Source organism: Neopelma chrysocephalum, unplaced genomic scaffold (assembly GCF_003984885.1).
Source record: "Neopelma chrysocephalum unplaced genomic scaffold, ASM398488v2 Primary Assembly neopelma1_74, whole genome shotgun sequence".
NCBI classification, from domain to species: Eukaryota; Metazoa; Chordata; class Aves; order Passeriformes; family Pipridae; genus Neopelma; species Neopelma chrysocephalum.
In genome coordinates this window covers 7,442,222-7,457,998 of record NW_020897735.1, presented here as the reverse complement: position 1 = coordinate 7,457,998, position 15,777 = coordinate 7,442,222, and the positions used below count along the sequence as shown (strand labels likewise).

Genomic DNA, 15,777 nt, shown 5'->3' with positions numbered 1-15,777 from the left:
TGCCTTGCTGGGTTTTCAAGCCTTAAATATGAGGGGAAGCAGCAGCACCTCTCCTCCAGCTTGCCATGCCAGCTGCCCACAGCAGCTCTTTTCCCATCCATGGTTCTGTCCCCAGCACTGAACCCAGGAGCCCTCCAGGGATGCCCATGGATAGATGCCTCCTACAGAACGCTGCAGCCTCGGCACAGCAGGTGCAGCCACGCTGAGTTCCTTCCTCCAACAATATCCCCAAGTTTCAGCAAAGCTGCCACTCTGGTCTCCTGCATCGCCAACATTTTAACATGTGTGCAGTGAGGAATGACAGGTGAAGAGACAGAGACGCCTCGGGGGGGGCTGGTGTTGGATGCTCTGTTGCTACGGGAGCGCTCATTTAAAACCTGGCCACATTCAGGGCAGAGCTGGTCCTGCAGCAGCATCCCTGGAGCAAGCCAAGCTCAGGTCAGTGGCACCAGGGGGACAGGCAGCCCCTGAAGTTCAGAAAGCGTCTCCTGACTTCTCCTTTTTGACGTGGAAGCCTCTGTCAGGTTGGGAAGGGGAAGGTGGCGGTGCTGGGGTGGAGCAGCTGCTCTGGGTGCTGGGTTTGAGGACCCAGCAGAGCTGCAGCTGCACTGCAGTACCTGCTCAGCGGGGCACCCAGGGCTGGGGCTGCAGGTGGGAGCCCCTGCAGGTGCTGCTGAAACACAGGCAGAGCTCTGCCAGCTCAGGACAAGGTCATTCTGCTCAAAATTACCAAGTAAAATCATCATAGAATAGTTTGTTATAAGGGACCATTAGAGGTTATTTAGTCCAACCCCCTGCAATGAGCTGGGACGTCTTCAACTAGATCAGGTTGCTCAGAGCCCTGTCCAACCTGACCTTCATAGAATCATAGATTCCAGACCTTGAATGTTTCCAGAACACACACTCTGCAATCTCTTTAGCTGCCTCCCTCCTTTAGCCTGTTCTCACCAGCACCTTTCCATCCTGACACATCCTCCTCCCTCAGCCCTGAGCTGTGCCCAAAGGGGTCACCTTATCCTGGGGCACCAAATAGGTGAAGATATTCTTGATATGCACCAGCATGACATGAGCAAGGGGACTATCAATCTTCCCACAGCCTTCAGACCCCAGCAGACAGAGAGAGATCCCACCAAAAAGCAGAGAGCTTTCCTGGCCTCCCTGAGACACAACAGAGAGGAATTTGCCCTCCTGCCTACCTGATGCACTCAAAACCTCTCAGCTCAGAGGGAGAGCAAAGTGTTGGCAAAGGGATGCAATGGGTTAAAATAAGAAATTTTAATGTCTTGCAAATTCCCCTTGCAGAGGTCCAGCCTTCCTCTAATCACAGATCTGCTCAGCGCTGCCTGCCATTATCACAGCCCTACAGTGCTGTCACTTTATCTCTTCCTTCCATTTCCCTGGAGAGCAGTGTTGTATAAAAGCTCATTGATTAAAAAAAAAATAGTTAAAAAAATAAAGCAGCAGCAGCTGATAAGGGTAAACTAGTGTTGTTTGCAACATCTCCTACACGTATAGCTGGAGGCACATTCATCAACAGCTCTTCTGCAATGCAAGAGGGTTGTTCTTACACAGGGCAAGGTGTTCTCTCTCCTGGTGTAAATCTATCCCAGGCACTCAGATGCTGGGGGAAGTTTCTTCAGGGTCCCTACTTAGCCATGTCCCTGCACCTTTCCTGGGCTTACCACCCAGGGATGGACAACTACAGCCTCTGATCCTCACCCACCCATCCATCCCTGCTGAGACCCACACCACACTCTGGATATCATCAGCAATTTTCCCCCCATGGGTGCTGAGCCCTTAGCAGCAAACCCACCCTCCTTTTGGGATGGTAGGATCAAGGGATTCTGGGCACGTTTCAGGTCATTCAAGGACAAATGTGCAGCAGCAAAGCATGTCCTGGTGCTCATCCAGGAGTCCAGGACACAGGGGAGGCCTGTGAGCAGCAGCTTTTGGGGCATCACAGAGGAGTTGTTTTCACTCCTCTTTCCCCAATGCTATTCAAGTCCCTCTTCCTGGAAAACAGCACAAATGAGCCTCTCCCCAAGTGTCCCTCCAGGCTGACCAGCCTCTGTCCTGCCCTCCTGCAGCTCCTCAGAGCAGCCACGGAACACAACCCCCCCCCAGCCCCTTCCTCGAACTGCATGAGGAATTTTCCAGCAGGAGAAGACACGCTCTCCTCCTGCCAGCTAAAACAAGCTCTACCATCCTCCCAGGATGCCAACACCTCCGCTCCATATTTCTCCTCAGATCCAGCCCACAAGTGATGTTTAGCAGCTCAGGAGCAATTTATCCACCAACGCAGCCACCGGCTCCTTCTGGACTCCGTGGTTCTGCTTGGACTGCTGCTGCCACAGTCAGGATCCTTCCCTGCTGGGGCTTCCCAGGAAGCCAAGGTCTCATCCCCTCATCCCAGTCCCAGCCCTCCACAGCAGGGATGGGGTTATGGCAGCTGAAGAATGCCCTGTCTTCATCTCTGTTGCCTGGCTGGGAGCACCCCATCCCAAAAACATCAGGGACAGGCTGGCAGGGCTCTATCCCCATCCCTGCACCAGGATTTTTTCCAAAGGCTCAGGGAAAGCTTAGGCTGGCAGGCAAACATGAGCCTGAGTTCAATTCCCCCTTGAGCCAAGGAGTGACAGCCTCTCCACTCCTCCAAGGCTCCTCTTAGGAACATTAATGGAAACGTTAAAATCCCTGTATAAATAGTGATCTTTGAGAGTGTAAACAGAAACACAGATTGAACTTGCCATTATTGATTTTTTTTTTCCCTTCACACACATGCCAGGGTCAGGAAGTGTTTTCACTATTGATCCATCAATAATGCTTAGGAAACCCAAAATGCAAAACAGGGCCTTGTCTAAGGAAAATGCTGCTGCACTGTGGAGCATCAGTGCTTCCCGGGAGAGGTGAACTGGATGGGAATCTGGCACATCCTTCCCCTTCCCTTGCCCTGTGCTTATTGCAGCAGCTCCCTGACCCTGTTTGGAGCACCCTGAGCTGCAGCAGGTGAACATGCTCCAGGCGAGCAGCATTTCTGGCCCATGCAGGAGCAACTCTAAGCACAAACGTGCTCCTTGAAACATCAGTGAACCCCTCAGAGCAGACAACCTGCTGCAAACCTGCAGAAATCCTCAGCAATCAGGGCCTCATTGTGTGGCAGCAAAGTGTAAGGTTGTTATTTGAATTTAACTTAATTAACTACCATTTTCTCTGGTTTACACGCCGGAGCCATAAACAACTTTGGAAATTCAATCCGTGCTGTTTGCTGTTAAGTGACCAAATAAATCACCCTCCTGGGTGAGCAGCAAATCCTCCTGGATTTGTCTCACCTTTGTGAGACACAGCATCCATCTCTGCAAGCACCCAGGAGTGCTGCAACATCCCAGGGCAGAAGAGCTGCCCTGACCCCACGGTCACAGACAGAGCAAGAGGAGGAAGAAGGGACACAGCAAAAAAGCCCAAGTAAAGACTAAAAAAGATTTAAAAAAAAACCAAAACAAAAGTTTCTGGACAAAGTTGCCTGCTATGGTGTGACTTTCCCCCACTCCCAAACCAAACCTGGGTGCACCAACGCTCGTTAATAAATGAGAAATCAGGCTCTGCCCTCTCGCTTGGCCAGGGGGGTTATACCTGCCCCAGGGGTACCTCAGTGCCTTACTCTCTGCACACTCATAGTTCAGATACTCTGAGCATCCAGGCTTAGGTGGGAATTCACTTTCCTCTCTGAGATCTCAAGTCGGATGGAGCCTGTAAGGGATCAACATGATATCAGAGGGCAGGATGGAAATGCGGAGGGAAACAGAGGGTCAGCAGCTGCTTACAGACCTGTAGAGGCATCTAGAAACAAGCAAAAGCAATGCCACCACCAGAGCCAAGAGAGAAACAAAGCATTACCTTGCCAAGGATATAAAGTGCTCAGAAGAGATCTGATCTTCCATGAAGTTACCTGAGAGTGTAATTTCGTATGTGCTACCAAAATGGACTGCAGAGCAGTTAATGTGTTTAGATTATCTAAACTGCGTAACAAGAAAGTCAATAATGTAAGGAGAAATTAAATCAAGTCAGAGCTGGCCCAACAAATGGTGGGGAGAGTTCTTGCAGCTGCAGAAGGCAGTGCCCTCCTTCCCTCTCTGTTTGGGGTCAGACGCTGGGTTTGGCGACAGCTGAGCCTCCCCACGACAGACCCACGGGTCTCAGTTAATTAATACTCTCAGAATGAGATTAGAGATGAATCTCTGGTGGTTTAGCACCAGCCTGACGGAAAGGGCTCCCTGCTCCCTCGGGGAAACAGGAGAGACAGGGAGATTTATATCCTGTCCGGACCACACCGTGAGCCCGCCCCAGCTCCACCATGCTCTTCTCCGGGGAATGGGGGGGTTGCAAGATGCAAAAAGGAAAAGGGAAACCGGGGAAACCGAGTCACGGAGCCCCCACACCCCCCCCTCCCCGCGCAGAGACCTTTGCTGTGGGCCAGCTGCAGGTAGCAGAAAGGTCGGACGCGGATGCACGAGCAAAACACGGGTGCATGTGTTTGCTTTTGCATAAGCCGGATCCGCCCCGGCCGCTTATGCAAACGCCACCCCCGGCGCCACATGCCCACTCACGGGCCCGATCCTGAAGCACTTACACCACGAGCAACATTGCTCATGCGAGTAATCCTCGGCAGGACTACTCCCAAGACGAATGTTACTGATAGCATAGCTCTTTACAGGATCCAACCTGGCTGTGCCAGCTCATCCCTTCCGGCCGGGCACGGCACAAGATGGCCAAGCGTGGCATCTCTGCCTCCGGAGGGGATGAGAGGTTTTTAACATCGATGGTGTTTAGCCAGTTGCCACCATGTTGTTTCTGAGCCTACCTAATTTTTGCATGCATGCACGAAGCCTTTCTTCAAGATTTGACACTCTGTTCTGAAGCTCTTCGTAGTCATAGGCGCCAATCTCCTCCTGGAGTTCGTTTAGAACTGACGTCAGATTCTGGACCTCCTCTTTAAACTGCAATACCAATTTGGCATCGGCTTTGTACTCTTCCAACACTGGTATCAAAGGCCTAAGTTCCTCCATTTTCGCTTTTATTGCCTGCAAGGTTAAAATAAGCTCGGTTCAGTGCTATGCGTGCAAAAATCTGCAACACTCTGCCTTGACCTGGTTGCTTCCTACGTGAGCGCAATGTTCATATCCCACAATTATTTAGCATTAAAATTAGTTTAATTATTATTTTGGTCCAAATGATGTCTTGGAAAGAACATATTAAACAGGCTGCAGAACACCAAAATATTTGGGAAAGGCCTTTATTTGTCATTTTTAGAATGCAACATCTTAGGGTTACATGCTTCAGATCACATACACAAAGAGTTGGTTTTTTTTTTTCTTTCCAAAAAATAAAAGAAAATAATATATATATATGCATTGACAAGGGTTTCAAACTATTCATGAAATGCATCTACAATTGCATGCAAAGGAAGATCTTGGTTGTGTGGTTCAAGGTTCCTTAGTGAGATATGGTGCTAATTTGGAAAATAATCAAAAAAATCAATGCATGGTGCAAAATGCTCTGTGGCCCTCTTTTCATGGTTACATGGGAGTGAACTGCTTCTTCAGTCACTGCAGCATTGAAAAAACTTGCTTTTAAGTTAGCCCTGTAAGCAAGAAAATGAAATACTGTTGAGGATCTAGCTCACTAACCTGCCTTATATAGATAGCCATTCATAGACAAATACTCTTACGGAACTAAAGAGAGAAAAAAAACAACACAAGAGCTCCAAACCACTCACATTTTAATGCTGGCATTAGCAGAAACAAAATGCTGTGGCTGTTCTTTAAAATGGTGCTTTGGCAGCAAATTAGATAAAAATTCCTTACTGTTTTTAGGCACAGACCACAAAAAAATCAAAGTCATTATCAAATGTAATTCGCAGAAATGAATTTTTTTTCCTTTTTTTTTTTCTTTTTTTTTTTAAATTAAATGAGGGCCTCGTTGAAAGGCTCGGTATGCAGCATTTTGTTGAAGATGCTTTGCTCCAGCAGCTAATGAGTAGACATAAATATGCATGCACCTATCCGTTAATGAAGCATGTTAGTACACACAGAATACCTGGTGCTGCTTAAACTACTGCACAGTGGCCAAGTTCACAGCGCCCAGGGCTGTGACATCTGCCTGTCTGCTGAAGCAGCTCAGGGCTGAACAGCATCAGAAATTGGTCCTCAGCCTCATTCCTTTCCTTCCCATCCATCCCCTCCTATTTAAGTCAGGAGGTTTTCCCTCCTGTGCTTTGTACATCAATTTTATTTACTTGCACTCCCCTGTGCAAGCTCCCTGGCAGACGATGGGGGGGATTAAACTCATCAGAATGGAGGGGAAAAATAATAATAATAATAATAAATTAAACAAATAAATAAAAAAGAAAGTCATGCTCAAATCAGAAAGATGGTTCTTACATCCAGACTGCAGAGCTAAATTTAGGGCCCTGCAGTAACTGGAGATGGGGAGCGGAGGAGGTGGAGTTGGTGAAAAGTTTTAAGAACCTTCTTCCCAGCTTTTTATGATATAATCTTGGTATTTAAGTATTTAACATTAAAAATTCTGCTGTAAAATACCAGCCAGCTGGGCAGCTGCCTGAAAACGAGGGTGAGAATCAGCTGGGTGGCTGATCAGGAACATCCCCAAATTTCACCAGAAATCTTCTCAACTTGTTTTTAGAGCTATTGACCCAAAGCATTACTAAAATTTCAGACTCTTTTTGGCAATTCAGTTTGTTCTAAACTGAGTTCTTGAGGGTTTGGCCACCGCTCTCAGTGCCAGCTGCATTCCAAAGGCTGGCAGCTTCACCCCCCGTTTGTGTGGCACCAGGACACAACACACAGAGTCCATCAGAAGGTGCTGGCTCTGCTGCCAACACCATTCCTTCAAAATTGGACAAGATCCTGGAGATGTGCAGCTCGCCAGCCTGAGGAGAGCTGTAATAATTGTACTGTTGGGGTTTTTTGGGGGGAGGGGGGTGATGTTTGAGCGATTAATCCACTGCTACAGCCACCCCAAGGGGGGATGCGGTTCGGTGACAGCCCATTGCAGTTTGCCACGTGCTGCAGAAATGGAAATGCAGCCCCAGTTCCTGGCTTTTCCCAAGAAATGGGTCATGGGCATGGCATGGGGAAAGGCTGCCTGGCCATGGAGGGGAACCCACCTCGCCCAGACCTCAGCTGCCCCAGGGTCTCCCTGCAGACCCCCCTCATGGAGCCATCCTACGCTGCCCTGCTGGGGCACCGAGGTGGTTTGTGGCTGTGGGAACATGGAGATTTATGCTTCTACCCTACAGAAAAATGTACTGAGGATGTGATGCCACAACCTGGAGCAGGCTGTGCTTTGGAGAGGGGGGAGCCCACGGATGGTTCCCCTGATGGAAACCAGGGCCACAGTCCCACGCACACCCTGAGAATTCCCTGGCCACAGCTCCATCAGGAGTTTGGAAAGCAGACATACCTTAAACTGCCTTGCCAGGTGCTGCTTGTGGCTTTCTTCCACTTGCTTAAATTTTGTTTCCAGTCCCCTCATCTGGTTTTCCATCTTCTCCACGTACTGTAGGTCTCTCTGGGTCCGCCTGTCCAACACCTCTATCGACTGGGACATGTTTTGCACCTGTCAAACAAGAAGGGACTCATTAAGAAGGTGCTTCCAGCACCAAGGCAGCCCCTCTTGCATCCCAACACTGACCTTTTCCACACAGTCAGCAGTGCTAAAGGGCAATCAGCCCATGCATTATTTACTAGTTAATCAACAGCATCTCATAGATTATGACCCCGTGCTCTAAACTAGAGTAAATGTGTTTCATAAACGTTTTTCCTGCTGCACTGCAGAGAATAATTTAACAATCTCACATGCAAAAAAGGGTTGTAGTCGAGGCTAAAACATGTCACTCGCGACGGCCTCTTTCAGAAGCTGGAGTGGCACCTGCTGTTGCACAAGGAGAGCTCTTAGTTGAGCAGAGGCCCACCTGGGTACGAGAAAAGCCTCTGCTCAGGTGCACATTTCCATTCCCCCGCGCGCGTGAGCGACGCTGATTTGCCTAAATGCAAACTTTACTCCCTGCTCGTAAAACTTCATTATCCAAAACAGCCCAACTGTTTACACAGCATCTGCCACAACAAACCCAGCTGCGGGGGAGGGCATCCTGGAGCTGGGAAGTACGGTGGGAGCTCCCACTCCCCACCGGTTCCTGCCCGCTGGGGCGGTTGTGCCGCGCCGGCAGCTTTGGGAGCCGAGCGGTGCCGCAGCCCCGCAGCTCCCCGTGCAGAGCCCATCTGGCCTCGCCCAAGGAATGAGGCAAAGAAGGTTGGCTGGGCTCATCGTGAGAAAAAGAGCTGAAGGTGTAAGGAGGGGAAGGAAACGCCAGCTAGGCTGACCTGATTTTGAAGGTTGGCTGCCGTCTGATTTATTAAGATATTCCCTCCTCTCCTTTCTCAGGCTTGGGAGAGGGGGAACGAAGCTCTGACGTGGGCAGGCACCAAAGCACCTATTTAGCATGAGGCATTGAGCGATATTTAAGGTCCTTGCAGCGGGGACGGATGTGTTTGTCCCCCGGCTGGTACATCATGGGGCTCTCAGCCCACGGCCGGCGCTCCTGCCACCGCCACGTCACCCACAGCGGCGCCGCCGTGGCACCGTGGGGATGACGTCCGTGGCTAAAATGAATCAGGCACCCGAGCGTGCTGCTGCGTCAGGGCCGTCCTGGCTCAAGTCTCCTCGGCTGTGGGCGTCTCAGCAAAACCCAAATGTGAGCCAGCGCCGTCGCCGCGGATCCGCTCCCAGACACTTCCACTGCCACATCCGCTCCCGTCTCCGTCCTCGCCAGAGCCGGGATGGGGAAGGAATGGTGCAAGTGCAATATTTCCTCGGGCCAATCGCGCTGGGCTGTTGGTGACTTACCTCGAGTGACAGGGCGAGGGCACGGCAGGACACCCGCATGCAGCCAGGGCTGGGAGACTCCTCGCTGAAACCAGCCTGGGTCAAATGCCAAATGTGGTGTCTGCAGCTTGGGAGCCCATCAAAATGCCCATTGCTCATGCACGATGACAAGAAAACTATTACAGGGATCCATTAAAAATGTATGGGTGACCTGTATTGCAAAGGCCAGCAGCGAGGAAACATTCTGTACAACTCCTCCGGGGGTCTAATAGTCTTCCTCTGCAAAGGTGAAGCTATTTTCAGCCTCTGAGCCCCAGCACATCACCTAGAGATGAACCAGCACCCACCCTGACTACCCCCAAGGACCTGCTCAGAGAAGCCTGAGGAGCAGGGAAGAGCAGAACAAGACCCTCTTGGTTTGGAGAAGAAAAGAGCAAACCTGAGCTCAGCCAGAGACTGTTCAACTCCTGTTTAGCTGTGCCACCCCCAGGGAGCTTTCAGCAGTCACAGTTGGGTGCTAATTCACCTGGGCTGGATGTGGAGGAGTTTGAAGACTTCTCTCTACCCTGAGGCAGGAGAAGGGACAAGCGTGGCTGCTCTGCAGATATTTTTATTCTAGTAATCCAGTCTTTTCTCCTTTGAGATGAGCTGTATCTGCCCAGCAGAATTGTTCCAATGGGTTGGGATAGGAATGGCTTGTACAGATCATGCAAAATTGATCTAATTGCACTAATGCCTAACCCCAACTAAAGGCCAAGCTGCAAGTAATCAGAAAAGAGCATTTCTGTAATGACAGACAAGTATCTGAATTCACAGGGGCTGAGTAAGACTCTGGGGGGCTCCTTATGCTGCTTCTTGGTTGGTGGGGAGAGACAGACTCAGCTGTCAGAGCATCTCGCTGGGGCTGCTGCTCTGAAAACACCTCTGGAGTGTTTCTGCCTCTCCCTGACTGCAGAGGAAAATAACCTCCTCACATGTCTCTAGATGGAGATGCCTAAAATAGCTGCTGTGCTATTTTGGGGGTGGATTTTACAAGCCCGGGCTTGGTATTTGTTGCCCGTATTGTTTTCAGCCGGGCAAGATTTGTGGCCAGACCTGCAGCATCGCCCCTGGTCCCTGAGAGCAGCTTGTGCTCCAGCAGTTGAAGATCTGATTGTTTTCCATCATTAGCATATCACGCCCTTGATCCAGCAAAGTACTTTGGCACATGATTGGGTTTCAATGAGACTGTTCATAGCTTAAACTTAAGCATGTACAGAAGTGCTCTAATGAACTCAGGCCCAAGGATCCTGTCTCTCAAATTCCCTCAGCTTCCTCCATTAACTGCTGTCCTCAATCATGGGCTACAATGCTTTTTGCCCCCACTCTCAACCTGAAACCTCATTTTCATCAAGCTAATGTGAGACAGGTACCTGTGATTGTCTTGGAGAAGGAGGTATTTTTAGCATTTGAAATAGAAAATTAATACAAATGAAACTTCCAGTGCTGTTCTTGTCATCTTGTTTGATGAGTTGTTTCAGAATTAAAGCAGAATAACAAAAAGCCTGATGACCTCAGTGAGATCTATAAGGTCAAAACCACAGTTTAAACCCTGCTCAAGCTTCCCTGTGGATCAGCCTTTCATACCAGCTCCAAAAGGCCTGTTCTAAGCCCATCTTTGGGGTTTGAATTGGGATGAATCTTTAGCCTTGGGCAGCTGGACAAACTGGTGGAACAACAGCATGAGGCACCTTGAGGGAGATTTTCATGGTCTATGGGAAAAATTAGCAGAGAAATGGACTCAGCTGATGGTCCAGAACTTGAAAAGTTCATCTTATAAGGTCTGTAGGAGGCAAAGTGAAGGTTGAGAAGAGATGGCATTTTCCTTTGTGGATACACCTCAGAGTGACTATCAAGGGAACAAAAAGACCTGTTTAATCTGGAAATCGGTGCTGGCAAGATGAAGAATTGGCAGGAAACCAAAAATGGTTTGACCATCAGAGGAGGAAGCCCTCTCCGACAACAGGGCCAAAATAAATAAATAAAAATCCATTTGAAGATAAAAAACATAATCTGTTTATGAGCAGGATTGAGGTGATGTCTTGGTTTGGAGGCAGCCCAAGAGCTGGACTCAGCACCTGACACATATCAGGCTGGAAGGACTCTGTGTACTCCAGCCAAGGATGAGCTCAGACACCTCAAGTGTCTAAACCTGGGCTGAACAGTTTGTGCGGTGGCGAGTGGCCCTGGCTCCCCTCACCTCCCTGAACGCTGCTCTTTAACCTGACTCGGTGCCCAGCACTCACTCCCCAGCCACAGGAACTGCACTTCCTACACAGATGCTCAGCCCCATGAGCTGAGTGTAGACGGATGCAGTCCTGGCAGCTTTGAACCTCAAAATTCAGCTGCTGAAGCCTCTGTGTGGAGATTTCCACTGCAGTTGCTGTAATTGGTTTGTGTACACACACACACACCCACCCACCCACACACAAATGCAGCTTAATTCTTGCAACGTCTCATCATCCCCAGAGGTGACTTCCAGGTCTGCTCCTTTGAAAATCCAAACACAGTTACCTCTTTGACACATTATGCTGCTTCATCTGCTGGCGGAGAGAAACCAGGAGCTGGGAGTTTTCCCATCACAAAGCTAAAGTTAAAACATCAGATGACGAGGGAAGGAGTTTTCAGGTTCGAAATCCTTCCAGGGAAGCTGGGAGCTCTTCGCTGCAGTTTGGTTTTTCCTACAGGGATTGTCATTTCAGCCTTCCTCAAGATCAGATGTCTGGCACTAAGAGCCTATTCTTTATTTTGGGGTTTTTCATTTAGGTTAGCGTGGGAGTGAGATGCAGACAGATTAGCAGGCAGGTAACATCCCCAGAACACATGCCTGGAAATACAGCTCCTCCCTCACTCTATCCATTGGCAGCCGGAGAGCTGCATAAAAAAAAAATCACCACGCACTCACTTACACCCTCCTGATGTTATCCCAGGTCTCCTACACCCAACTCCTGTCCATTAGCAGAGGGCATTGGGTCAAATCTTGCTCATTTAATGCCTCTGAGCAGTTCTGGGAACACGGAGGCTCTTGGACACCCATGGCAGCTGCTCATAAATATAACGCCTGCTGCCTCTCAGGCAAATGGACCCATTGTGTTATTGCTCAGAGAAATAAAAGCTTCAGTAGGATTATTTTTAGAAGCCTCTGACATACCAAAGAATTGTTTTAGGGCTAAATGTTTCCTGGCTCGCTTTATTGTCCTTATCACATGGGAACATCAGTTAAGTGTAGGTTTAATGTTGTTACAGGGAATTAATACAGCGGCTTCCCCAAAGCAGCAGGACAAAAATTCTTTTGTCATGCACAACACATATCAATATAGCATTAGGGCATGGGGTTTAATTATATATCCAGCACAGGAGTCAGCTTATATTTTAAAGGGAAGAGCACCATTTCACGTGGAACAGCATTTCTTCGGTGAAATCTATTATCTGGAAAATTTCTGGTTATTGGGAATGTTTCCCTAATGAGATTCTTTGATCTTTTTGGACAGCAGACTATTAAAAACTAATCAAGTGGATGTCAACATTAGAAAGAAAACCACTAGCTGTCATCTCTGTGCTACTTGATGTTGACAGCTTGTACAGTTTTACTCGACCTCTTTAATATCAGCTTGGCTAGGAATGCATGGGCTTTGGGGTTTTAACTCTATCTCCTCTCATCTTTTTGAGGCTCATCCTTTGAAACTGCTTGTGTCAACATAATGAAAAAAAGGATCAAATTTTTTTTTTTGTTTTTAGCGATATGGTTCAATATTGGTTGCTTTGATCTCAGCAGTTTTACCCTGACCTTAGCCCAGGGTCTCCTCTGTGCCTCAGAAACACGTAGAGACTTCTCCTCCTGGCTGCAGCTCATTATTCCCCACCACACACACGGGAACAACTCTGGCATGGGAGATCTGGGCCAAGGGGTCCATCTTCCCTGGAAACCAAGGCTCAGTCCACCCTGCTCAGGTTTTTACCCCCAATGTCACACCAAACCAAACCACTTTTCCCAGAAGGACTCAACCATTACCTTTTCTAATAGTTGTCTCAGCTGCTTTGTCCTGGCATCACGTGAGCACATCGTCTGTTGAGGTGCCACCACTGTGCATATACAACGTCCCTCGCTATCCTGGGCAGAGCTGTAGACCTGCCAGCTTTCCTCTGGGTTGGTAGGCAACACCTAATTAACACAGGGAAAGATGGGTTAATTAAATGGGGGGAGGCCTGGCAGGGGTGTGGGAGGTGAAGGGGAATGAGTGGAGGAAGCAGGATGGACGTGGCAGAGAGTGGAGCTGTGCTGGAAGTGGAGGGAGGCTCCTCCGAGGGCCCAGCTGGCAAAATTCACTTGTAATGCAAAAATATGGATTGGGGACAAATAAAACAAGGGTCTGAAAAGGAGAGCAAGAGCTCAAACAGGAAGGCAATGCATGTGGGAGGGCATGGACAGAAGGAAAGCCAGGCAGCAGTGAGGGCTCCGGGTGCTGTCTGAGCACATCGCGGGGGGGACCCGCTGCCCCACTGCCGTGACAGAGCACTTGGCTTCTCCTTGACACCCTGAGAAGGATGAGCCTGAGCCACCAGTGAGGGCACGGTGTCCTGCTGAGGGCTGAGCAGTGAGCTGCCTCTGCAGAGCTCTCCCGGATCTGTCAGCTGGAAAATCAGCTCTCCTGAGTAAACGGACACCGGGAGTTACGTTTCTCCCCCCTCTGCCAGACTCCCCCGGGGATGGGGAGCTTCACCAGACAACTATTTCCCTCCAATGTTCACCGGGTTCCAGGCAGGGAAAGCCCGGAGCAGTGCCCTGTGAGGAGTGCCAGCAGGGATGGGATGCAGTCCGGAGGTACCAGCAGGGTCTGAGCTTCCAGGACACACCGCGGAAAGGGAGCCCAGCCCCAAACACAGCACATTCCCCAGCCCCCTCGTGCCCTCTGTGCTCTCCAAACCTCTCTGATCTTAATTTTCCTTTGTTCTCACAGCACTTTGCAAAATACATTATTTAATCACGACCCAGCCTCCGATCACTTGGAAGGTGTCATCATGTTCCCAACCAGAGGGGAAATGTTCTTTCTACTGTTTCACTGTAGAAAATAACCTTGCAAATGCCCACGTTGACAGACATGCCCTAAGACAGACGCTCAGGCAGACACACAATTTGATTCTCTTGCTAAAGCAGCCGGGGAAAAAATAAGAGTAAACAGATTTCATAAACCCTGATAACACGGAAAAAAAAATTCCCAGCTTCATTCACCAGCAGCCGAACCACTACATGAAATACTCTTGGAACAGCAGAGCTGTAATACTGGAGCTCTCTCACAAGGCACAAGCATGCAGCCTGGAGGCGAAAGATGCCCAATTTTCTCTGCTCACGGAAGACAGAGAGACAGACAGGATTGTTTTCCCAGCCATTCCCAAAGCGGGAAGCTCAGGCACAGCACCAGCCCTCCAGCAGAGCAGGGACAGGGGACGTACGGCACCACCGCGACACACGGTAACTTCTCCACCGCATCTCCATCCCACTGAGGACTGATCGGGAAAGGAGGGAAGCGCAGGAGCCTTCCGGGACTCGCACCCGTTGTCCCGCTGCTTTTGCAGTAGCGGCGAGGGAAACTTTGCATCCCTTTGGCTGCAGGGACGGGCGGGCACCTGGATCGTCCACAGCCCGGAACGAGGGATGGCTAAACCACAGGAGAGGAGAGGGAGAGGGAGAGGTACTCCCCGCACGGCCATCCCCATCTCCTGCCAGCACCCCCTGTCCCCGCACCGCCCCATCCCCGCTCCTGCACGACCCCCGGGGGGCACTTGCAGCGCTGCCCCCCATCACCCCGAGGGGCGGCGATCCTGCCGCTCTCTGCAGCGCGGGGGCTCCTGCGGGGGGGAAGCCTGACGGCCGCGGGGGTCCCCAGGAGGGACATCGGGGCAAGGAGGGATGTGGCAGCGCGGGGGACACCCAGGCGAGGAGGGGACTGGGCGGCGGTGGGGAGCGGGGCGCTGCCGCCGCGGGAGGCAGGGAGAGGTACCCCGGGATGCAGGGATGCTCCGGAAGGCTGGGATGCTCCGGGAGGTCGGGATCCTCCAGGAGGTCGGGATCCTCCCGGCACCTGGGATGCTCCGGGAGGCAGGGATGCTCCGGGAGGCAGGGATGCTCCGGGCAGCCCTCCCCGTCCCCCGCCGCCCCCCGGCACTTACTCCCGTGCTGCGGTCCAAGGTGCCGCCCGTGGCCGCCGTGAGTTTGGTGGTGTTGAGCCCCACGAGGGAGGGCAGCGTCTGCGACATCCAGTTGGTGATCATGGCCATGGTGCTGAGGACGACTCCAATCTTGAGTAAAGGCACAGACATGTCTGCGGGGGGGGGCGGCAGGCACCCTTCATTCTGCACCGGCGCCGGGCTCCATGCCGCTGGATTCGGGCTGCGCCAGCCGCCCGGCCGCCGCCGCCGCTCGCCGCCGGCCCATCGTCCGCCGCCGCCCCGCCGCCGCCCTGCCCGGCGCTGCCGATGGTGCTGCCGGTGCCGCTGCGAGCGCTGCCGGTGCCGGTGCGGAGCGGGGCTGCCTCCCCTGCGCCCGCCGCCGCCGCCGCCGGGCGCGCCCCGACCGGAGCGAGCGGCTGCAGGAGGCGGGTCGGGGGTGGGACGGGACGGGGAGGGGCGCGGGGAGGGAGCGCCCAGCCTGACCGGGGAGACTGCGGGTGGGAGGTGGGGAGGGGAACAGGGGGGAGAGGGAGGGGAGAAGGGAAGCAGGGATTTGGGGGAGGGATAGGGATTTTTGTCGGGAGGGAGGTTTGGGGAAGGGGGAGCGGAGGGAAGGAGGGGAGAAAAGATTTGGGGAAGGGGGAGCGGAGGGAAGGAGGGGTGAAAAGA

The 15,777-nt window shown here is 51.4% G+C and overlaps 1 protein-coding gene across 2 annotated transcripts in view; it reads right to left on the bottom strand.

Moving 5' to 3' along the window:
• The window catches only part of OLFM1 (olfactomedin 1), a 32,005-nt gene that overhangs the window by 5,821 nt on the left and 10,407 nt on the right, over positions 1–15,777 (bottom strand). The window contains exons 1-4 of one of the 2 annotated variants that reach the window (XM_027687516.1): positions 15,109–15,539; positions 12,953–13,102; positions 7,480–7,635; positions 4,859–5,078 (exon numbers count right to left, since the gene is read on the bottom strand). In XM_027687516.1, coding sequence (XP_027543317.1) covers positions 4,859–5,078; positions 7,480–7,635; positions 12,953–13,102; positions 15,109–15,258 — 676 coding nt within the window. In that variant the 5' untranslated portion in view covers positions 15,259–15,539. Of the gene's footprint in view, positions 1–4,858; positions 5,079–7,479; positions 7,636–12,952; positions 13,103–15,108; positions 15,540–15,777 lie in introns of those variants that run through there. The other variant, XM_027687517.1, reaches the window with a different exon arrangement.